At 56.4% G+C, this 9,645-nt stretch overlaps 1 protein-coding gene across 2 annotated transcripts in view; it reads right to left on the bottom strand.

Annotated features, from left to right (window-relative positions):
- Positions 1–3,432: 3,432 nt before the first annotated feature.
- The window catches only part of EDC4 (enhancer of mRNA decapping 4), a 60,676-nt gene continuing 54,463 nt past the window's right edge, over positions 3,433–9,645 (bottom strand). Inside the window, exons 23-27 of one of the 2 annotated variants that reach the window (XM_044987270.1) lie at positions 9,033–9,198; positions 7,890–8,076; positions 6,700–6,919; positions 5,784–5,947; positions 3,433–4,368 (exon numbers count right to left, since the gene is read on the bottom strand). In XM_044987270.1, coding sequence (XP_044843205.1) covers positions 4,176–4,368; positions 5,784–5,947; positions 6,700–6,919; positions 7,890–8,076; positions 9,033–9,198 — 930 coding nt within the window. In that variant the 3' untranslated portion in view covers positions 3,433–4,175. The remainder of the gene's footprint in view (positions 4,369–5,783; positions 5,948–6,699; positions 6,920–7,889; positions 8,077–9,032; positions 9,199–9,645) is intronic. The other variant, XM_044987269.1, reaches the window with a different exon arrangement.

The raw sequence follows: 9,645 nt of genomic DNA, 5'->3' as shown, positions 1-9,645 counted from the left end.
CACACTGTTGTTAGCCCTCAGAGGGCTGTGGTCACCCCCCCCCCCTCCCCGGAATTACATACAATCCCCGGCCCACACTGACCCATAACCGTAATGCAGGGAGCACTCCCACAGCCATCTCTGGCACAGGGAAGATAGGGGCTTTTGCTTCTATTCAAACTTGACATTCAAGACAGTTAGTTAAACTTTAGGAGCCTTGACTCTGCTGAGACGTGAATTTGGGGTTTCTCTAGCGTTTTGCATGCTGGCTCCCTGCATGCCACAGAGGCTGGAGTCAGATCCTGGCAGCAGGGGAATGTGGCAAGTGGCGGTGGTAGCCAGGGCAGGGGATTACTCTGTCGCTTTAACTTCAATCTATGGAGAAAGGAAGCACAGCCCCTTCTCCCTCCAGGCTCCGCTGCAGCATTCGGGCATGGGCTGAGCCGGCCAAGCCCATGCCAGGGCTGTGCAATTCCTTGCAGAATCATGCCCCCCCCATCTAAGAAAACACAAAGTGTCTGTGTATGGAAGCCATGCTGGGAAGGAAATCAATGCAGCCTTTGCTGACTGCCTGAAAAGAGGTGGTGTGAAATGTTCTTATTCCTTTTAAATAAAGGTTAACTCTGAAACTTAAGGATGACAGTGTAAATGTCAACATTGTTAACTTTTTCATTGCGGATTTTTTTTTTTTAAAGAAACACACACTCAGCTAGTGAGCTTTCACCAGCTGGTTACTGGCACAGTCACCCACACAATTCGGGGCTCTTTGCTCGCCCTCAAGGTACACTGGCTCTATAAGTTACGGGACCTTCTCTCAGTAAAGGAGCCTTTATCACAAAGTAAATATTCTTAAACATGGATTGATCAGCCATTGAGAATACACAGGCCAAGCATCTAATGCTCACCTCTCCCAGTAAAGCAGACTGATGTCTGCCAATGGGCAGTCAGGATCTGATCTCGTCCCAGACTCCGGCTTCCACACAGTCTAGTCATGCAGGAGTTAAAAATCCTACCAGCTTTGGTCTTGAGCTGTATCCGGGTGTAAAGGTCCAATGAGCTTGTTTCCTGACCCTCATTACATAGTTAACATGAGGATTTTGCTTATCTATTTCATAACCAATTATTTTACTCAAAGCACAGCCATGCTAAACACGAAGCAATTATTGTCACTTCACACAGATTCACATGCCTAAGACCACCTACTCATTAGCTTTTGTTGATTTCAAAATTAGCAAAAACTTTTCAAGGTCTAGTTATCTTTACGCTTCATTAGTGGGATACTCTGCCAACAGCAAAACCTTATGCTTTTTATTATCAAGAAGAAGCTGCAGACACTCAAGGCTCCCATTCTCATGACTTGGTGAATATCCATCTATCCCTGTTAGTAATGCTGCAGCTGCTACATTGCTATCTGTCTGCCTACATCAAGGCCGAATTCGCCTGACTCTGTAGTTTTTGTTTTCCATTTATGGCGGCGAAACGTAGAAGGTGGCTGCAGCTTACGCTAAGGCGGCTGTGGATCATGTCAAGTCCAGGCTTCTCATTACAACTCAGGGAATTTCGCGTTCAAACCCACCCTTCTTTCCCCTTCCTTGTTAGACAAAGGGAATTTGCAAATGAAGCACAAGTTAAGAGGAACTCAGCAAAGAAGTTAGTTCATATCTGTGCTGGGAGGGACCTCCAGTAGCAGGAATGCCCACAGAGCTCTTGGAGATGACCTCAGTCCAATAGCTAACAATGCCCACGCTCTGTGGGGCTGCATGGGACGGGGTTTTAACAGAGCCCGGCCTGCCCTCTCTGCAGCCTGGAAGAGGAGACCCCACAGCAGCGCTCGCCCTCCAGAAAGAAAAAGACTGACACATGTAAGAGACTCCAACAAAGGAGGGCACAGCTGATAAAAGGATTAGAGGGTATCGGCTAGGAAGAGATTAAGGGGACAGACTGTGCAAACCATGCGGGGGAGGGGGGAGAGACCAGACCAGTCGGACTGGGGGTTATTGTAGGGACCTGGGCAGTAGTAGCAGACTAACTCCAAGGCAGGCCACCTGGCTGGAAGGGGACACTGGAGTCCCATCACCACAGCTGTTCAAGGCTGCTCTGGGTTTTGATCCTGCTGGCCCTCTCCAGGTGACCTGGCCAGCCCATTCTGGCTCTGGGGATTGGAGGGACCAGGCCGCAGCTCTTCGTGCGTTCTGTGTACAGCCAGCTGGGAGCCCAAGGGTTTCCTGCGCAGTATTTTAATCCTTAAAGCCTTTTTGATTTATCGAGCTGCAAGAACCCCCCGAGCAGCAGCCCCATCAAGGCTGCCCTGGAGCAGCGGGAACAGCGTTGCCAGGCCTGCCCCAGCTGATTGCCGTTGGGTAAGATCTGACCCCCGCATTCCCGCAGCCGGAGGGAGTCTCCACATGGCAGAGATTTTGCAGCGAGGGCGGATGGGGCAGCTGCCACTGCGCCCGCCTGCAGTGGGGCTGGCTCCATGTCTCCAGGCACAGCTTCAGGGTTCACATTGCGCACCAACTTCTCTTGCGTCCAGTTCCTACAAAGCGTTGCAGGTTTCTGCCACGCAGCAACGCTCCCAGGAGGAGCGGCAGCATCGAGGCTGCGTTTAGCTGCCACACGCTAGCCAAGCCGGGCTGGATTCTCCGCATGGAGCTGCAGCGCACCATTGTCAGATCACTGTGTTCTGGCCAGCCAGAAGACGTCCCACGCCCGCAGCTGGCTATGGGGTGCCTTTGGGCGGAGGTAGGGTGCAGGACACAGATGCTCACCCTCACGTGGCTCATGAAATTATTACTCAGGCCTGGTCTACACTAAAAATTAGGTTGACCTACCTATGTCCCTCAGGGGGGTGAACAATCCACAGCCCGGAGCAGCTTAGTTAAACTGACCTAATCCCTAGTGTAGACGCCACTCTACTGATGGAAGAATTCTCATTGACCTAGCTGCTGCCTCTCGGGGAGGTGGATTAACTCCACTGACAGGAAAGGCCTCCTCTCCCGCCCACTGGGACAGGGAGCGTCTACACTGAAATGCTGCAGCTCTGCTGCTTCAAGGGTAGACGAGCCCCAAGGCTGATGAACTGCTCTTCCGCGGCTGTAGGGGCCTGACGGAGACACAGCCCTGCCCCAGAGGATGTTCCTGGACCCAGCCACTGCTCCTGAGCACAGGGCAGCACCAGAGCAGCCAAGCTCTAAATTACAGTGACACAGCTGCTATCAGGCACTTCACAGACCGCAATCAATGGGCTGCCTCCTCGGAGCAAGGTCTTGTCCCCACCGCACTAGAGGCAGAGCCAGGAAGAGAACCCAGGAGTCCTGGCCCCCTTTCCCGAATTGCAGCCACTAGATACCACTGCCTCCCTCCTTAGAGTCCCTCCACCCAACAGGGGAGCAGCTGTCCCGAGACGCCGTGCAAAGGGATGAGAACAGAGGCAGCGCCAGCAGCTCGGGTTTTCTCCAAAAATTTATTGAATGTTTCTTAATGTTATTCAAAAAAGAAAGATTCAAATTTTAGATAAAAAGAAAAAAAAAACGGGTGTAAAATCCGAACTAAAGGAACGGTCTGATCCATGGAGGTGCGGAACGAACAGCCCGGAGGGGCTCACAGCATGATGCTCCCTGACCAACCTGCCCCAGAGCCCTGCTTGGCTCGCCCTTCAGAACCGATGCAGATGTGCACGCACTGCCCCCTGCTGGTGCCCGACTCGCCCTGCATGGGGACTAGCCAGGCTTCTTGCTGCTAGGCCAGGACCCAGGGGCTAACAGAAACCACCCCCCCGTATCTGGCTGGGAAGGACTCTGTGGGCTCCTGGGCTTCAGCCTGGGGCCCCCTCCCGGGAGTGAGGAATGCGTGCCCAGCTCACAGCCCTGCCCCCGCTCCCCTCTCCTCCACTCCTGGGAGCCAACGCCCGGCTAAAGGGGGAAGAAATGGAACGGCCGCGCTGCTGCGTGACCAGGTGGTGGTGACTCGGGGATGGACGGGGTGGGTGCCGAGAGGCGCAGCGCTCCCAGAAGAGGCTGTTTAAGAAAAGAAGCCAAGTGCGCGTGGAGTGATTATTTAGGGCTATACACAGCTGGCGTTAGCCTTAGCGACACCACACATTTACCTGGCAAGAGCTCTTAACACAAGCCACACGGGGTTAGTAACTGCCGGCTCTGCAGGCCGGCCGGGCGCCCCCGCAGGGCAGCCGGGCGCCGTTAGGTCATGCTGGGGGTGACCAAGCCCTGAAGCATGATCATGAGGCGACGGGCCGGCTTGCTCAGGGTGTTATGGGGCTCCGCCTGCAGGAACTGGAAGAGCTTCTGCCGCACCTGGTTCATGACCGACCCCATGTGGTCTCTGGTGATGGGGTCACTGTGGTCCAGGTGCATCACTGCCTCCTCCAGGTAACTGAGGAGAGAAAGGAAAGCCCAGGTTATGACTCCACGGAGTGCGCAGCCCCAGCCAGGGAACGTGCAGGCCCCTCCTGTCTCGCCTGCCCCGGCTCAGGTGCTAGCTCCTGATCTGCCTCTTCGCAAGGCGTCTGAGGCTGCCTCCCACCTCAGCAGCTGGGGCAGCTGGCAGACAGCTCCCAGCGCGCCATGTGCAGCACGGTCGCTCGGACTCACAGGCTAGACTGCTGCCTGGGCTGCACGTTGTGCTGGGGCTATACAGCACAAGGGGTTTTGTCAGTGGTGGTTTTCACTGCATCAAGCTGAATGAGAGATTTATCTCACTCCACGCCCACCCAGCTCTCAAGCCCCAGACAGGCAGCGAAGGGTGAAAGCAGATTAAACCGGAAACAGGCAGCAGGACTATCATCAAATCTGAGCGTATGGCAGGAAATCACCTTGACCCAGACAGCACTTTAAGGTGTCCTCCCACAGAGCCAGCTTAGGACTGTTGTGGGAATCAAAGGCTAGATCTCCCTTTTCAAAGTCCCTCTATCAAGTCCTAGGGGAATTTGCCTTCCCAGGCTTCCAGACGTTTCTGTTGCCCTTCTCAAGTGCTTTTATTTCAGGCCATGTGCCCTGCTGCTCTGCAATCATGGACTCAGCTCCTCTCTGCTCCAGGATCTCTGCTGTCCTAGAGCCAGTTCCCACCCCTGAGAGTCACTGCTTCAGGCTAAGTGGGATGTTGACTCTGAAACCTAAAGATGTCAGTTTTACACGGAAGTGTTAAGGACTTCACTGCGGAGCACTTTAGTAAAAACACCCACAGTCCCAATCTTCTACCTATCAACCAACCCTCCCTCCAACAACTTCCGCCAGGCACCATCGGCACATGGAAATTAAAGCTCACGGGGCAGCGTAAAGTTATATTAACTATCAAATCAACCCAGACGAACTGCGCTGGGTGTCCTGTTCATTAGTGGATTCAGTTCAACAGACACCTCCGCATTTTTATATGGCTGAACCTCCAGGCTGTGACAGTGAAGTGCCCCAGAATCCAGGAGCCCGGCCCCAGAGACTGCCAAGCTGGGGCTAAGCCCATGGGATGACCAGGACTGAGCACAGGACTCAAGGGGAGGGCACATCACTGGCTTAGAGCCTCCCATCTTCAGACACACACCCCCAGCCAACAGCCAAGCTCAGCACTTAGTACAGTGGGGATGGAAGCGAAAGCAAACCCCCTTATTTTTCACTGTGTCCGTGCTCTGAGCAGAGCCTCTCACTGAGCTCTCCACAACGATGAGCTGAGCGGAGAAGCCAGTGACATGCCTGAGGAGTTCGAGTTGTTCCTCAGAATGAGCATTGCCTGGTACTTGTCTACAACCGACACACGCTGGTAGGGGGTGGGGCAGGGCGAAACGGAACGAGACTCACTTCAGTTTCAGTTCGGTGCGGGTGCCCAGATCCGAGGAGAGCTGCTGAATGAGAGACAGGAGGACGGGCTGGGAGAGCGGACATGGGTGCTGTCCAAACACCTGCTGAGGATCCACCGTCTCACAGACGTATAGGACCAGGTTCAGATCAGCTGCCGTGAGAGCCTACGAGAGACATGTATTTAGAGATGTGTGGGGTGAAGGGGGACTGCAGAGCACCACAATGGAGGGACAAGACCCTGCTGCATGCTGGGGCACAGCTGAACGCCAGCCTTCCTGCCCAGAGGTCTCAGCACACTCAACACACCAGCTGAAAGGAGCTTGGGGGGATGCCCCACACGTGGCACTCAGGAGCCCCAGGACTGGAGCAGCAGATTGAGACTGCAGGGCTCAGCACAGCTGCGTGGGGAGCTTGCTCGGTGCACCATGCATCTGGCCCTTCGCTCCCAGGAACACCACGAGCACGGCCTGCCTTTGTTCAGAGCACGGGGCGGGGGAAACCAGACCCGTGGGCCTGGCACAGGGTAGGATGGTGCTCCGATCCCACGTGGGACCAGGACAGGAATCTGTACACTACAGCTATGCGCCCCCTGCTGGCTCAGTGGCAGAGTAACAGTGCCCTGCATTTACAGGGGTCAAGCACATAATCGCTTTAATACACAGCACTACAAGGCTTTCTATGGTCAAGGACTTCACAGTTAACCCTTCACCTGCCCCACCCCAGTGCCGTCAGACTGGGAAGCACCGGCTCCACAATGCTGCAGCGGCCAGAGCTGCCGACCCCAGGGGAGCCTTAGCAAAGCCTGACTCCTGAGGAGCTACAGCAGAACAAGGGGGCATCTCCTCAGCTGGGCAGAGCCAGGGGACACATCTTTGGTGCCTCTGGGAGGATCAGGCCTACGTGGCAGCCTGCGTACCTGCTGGAAAGCCTGGTTGAGGCAGCCCTGCTGCAGCAGCTGCAGGACGTGAGTCTGCTGAGCCTGGAAGTCCAGGTGAGCAGAGGGGATGGGCGTGCCTGCTGCAGAGCGCATCGCCTGCACGATGCTCGAGGTGACGGCCGCTTGCTGCTCCTTCATGGCCAGGCTCACCTCTCCCTTGATGACCCTCTGCACCTGGGTCAGAATAGAGTCCTGCATGCTAGAAACAGAGGGAGGCGTGAGAACAGGAGGGAGCTGCCAGGGATTTCGCTGCTCTCGCACTGGTCGAGCAGGGCTCCAGCTATTAGCACAGGCGCTTTTCACGGGTTACGTTCGCATGAGCCCCAAGGGTTAACATGAAGTGCTTCGGTGCCCAGGCACAGACACTAAGTACCCGGACCAAATCCGTACCCAGCCCCTGGAATTCGGCAGAGCCCCTGCACAGGCGCCCTGGGCTAGGAATCTGCAGAAGAGGCATTCGTTAGGGATCAGATGTGGAACAGGCGGAGGAGATCCCTGCCCAAGCAGTCCCACCACACACAGCTGGGCTAGATGCAGGGAGGCCAAGTCTCCACTCAAGCCCTTGACGGGGAGAGTTAGTGCCAATGCAGAGGGTGCTCTCTGAGATGTGGACAACTGTCTGCTGGGACACGGGCCCCAGCTCAAAGTGGGCATAAAGGGCCAAACTCTGGCCAGCTGCAGCCGCGTCAGACCAGCAGAGATTCCTGGAACCCAGGAGAATCCGCTCTCAGGCAAGGTACATGCTGTGCTGGCTGGAAACACGCAGGGACGCTGCCCTCCAGGCCTCTCGACAGCGAGAGTCGAGGATCAGCTCGCCCACCTGCAGGTGTGTCTCACTCCTGGGGTCCCCCTAGATGCCAAGGCATGCGCTGCTGCAGAACGGGGGGAGAGAGGAATCCCCCCAGGCTGGCTGAGGACATGGCGCATCAGGGAGACGCTGTGAAGAGCAGTGTCAGATCACAGTCCTTGTGGAAGGCAGTGGCTGTGCCCAGGGCGTGCCCCAGTGGCAGTGTGTGCATGCCAGGGACCAAGCCTCCGTTCAGAACCAAGAGGCAGCTGCATGTTACCGAGTGAGCCACTAGCCGGCTCTTTGGCACACCCCCGCTGCCCCTGCCCGTTCCTCCTGCCCATCCAATCCAGCGGAAGCCCCCGACCAAGGCCCGACTTACTTGCCCACAATGACGTGCAGCTGATGCTGCACCTCGGTGTGAACACTGGTGGTGATGGTGGAGGCCAGCTGATCTGTGCTGCTCTGGAAGGTGCTGATCAGCTGCCGGAGCTGGCCCAGCAAGGAGTCTCGGGCCTCCTGCTCTCGCGCCTTCTTGTTCTTCATGTGAGTCTCGAGCTGCTGGATATCTGCAACAGCCAGACAGTCCCTCAGAGGGCTGCCAATCCCCAGGCCACCCCCAGCAGAGCCCAGCCACTGGGGGGCTACCAAACCCTCTGTGATCTATGAACTCCAGCCTCCTCCCCAGCAGGAGCAAAGGGCCGTGTGCCTGGCAGAACAGCGAACCCGACAGGTTCTGAGCGGCTGGGCTGTTCCAGCGGGGCAGGGCAGGGTGTAAGCTACAGCCCAATAAGGCCACAGGACAGGCACCAGGGACATTTCCTAGGCTGGAGCCGGGAGCGGGGAGGCCTGCAGAGAACAAAGAGGCTATTTTGTGACTGATTTTGTGGTTCAGAGGATGGTCTGATCAAAGGCAATGGAGATGCAAGCTCTGCAAAGGAGCAGCAGCCTCTGAGCGCTCGCAAGGGAAGGGAGGGGCCCTGCCGGCCTGGGGAACGTGTCGCTGGGCGAGTGGCTGGAGTCAAGCAGTGCCCGTGAGCTGGGCTCGGAGGAGCATGCCGCAGAGCAAGCTGCAGGGCTCGGCTCGCTGGGGGTTGCAGACAGGCAGGGACGAGAGCCCCTTGTGCAACACTGCACAGTCCCCCCAGCCATCCTGGGGTGCCCAGGGGAGCTCACTTCCTCCGGCAGCATCCTGGCAGACAGGGTCCAGCGTGGACACGGTCCTGCCCTGCAGCTGAGCAAGAGAAATGGCTGGTACAGTGGGGCTAATCTGCCGGCAGAACTAAAGACAAGGCCCAGCAGTCTGAGAACGGGACTGAGAGCCAGGCACAACCCAGATCTAATCTGAGCTCTTAATGTCCTCTCCAAGCTCCCCTCACCCCTTCCTCAGTTTCCCCATCTGTAGAAGCGGGATTACACTTCCCTTCCTCATGGAGCGGCCGTAAGGAGCAGTAATTCTCCGTAAAGCTCTCTGATGAGGATCCGCACTACGTGAGGGCAGACCTCTGTTTCCAACAGGACTCACATTCCTGCGTCCCCTGCTTGAAGGTGTCGTTGATTTGCTGGAACATGGACTGGCAGCTCTTCTCAAACGCTGGCAACACAACGCTCTGGAACGCCTCCCTGTACGCCGACTGGATGGGCCCCTGCAGGGCATCCGCCGCTGCCCTCGCAATGGCATCTGTCAGGTTCTTGCAAGAACACACAAGACCCTGAGCTTAGCATTTTCCTGCTGCACACCTAGGATGGAGGCACTTCGCCTCCCCCCGCACATCTGCAAGCCCCTGGGCAGGCCAGAAGCAGTTAACCGCCCCCCGTCACAGAATCATAGAATCTCAGGGTTGGAAGGGACCTCAGGAGGTATCTAGTCCAACCCCCTGCTCAAAGCAGGACCAAACCCAACTAAATCATCCCAGCCAGGGCTTTGTCAAGCCTGACCTTAAAAACCTCTAAGGAAGGAGATTCCATCATCTCCCTAGGTAACCCATTCCAGCGCTTCACCACCCTCCCAGTGAAACAGTTTTTCCTAATATCCAACCTAAACCTCCCCCTCTGCAACTTGAGACCATTGCTCCTTGTTCTGTCATCTGCTACCACTGAGAGCAGCCGAGCTCCATCCTCTTTGGAAGCCCAGTTCC

The sequence above is a fragment of the Mauremys mutica genome, chromosome 14, assembly GCF_020497125.1.
Source record: "Mauremys mutica isolate MM-2020 ecotype Southern chromosome 14, ASM2049712v1, whole genome shotgun sequence".
NCBI classification, from domain to species: Eukaryota; Metazoa; Chordata; order Testudines; family Geoemydidae; genus Mauremys; species Mauremys mutica.
Note: the sequence above shows the minus strand (reverse complement) of the source record. Positions and strands in the feature narration are given on the sequence as shown.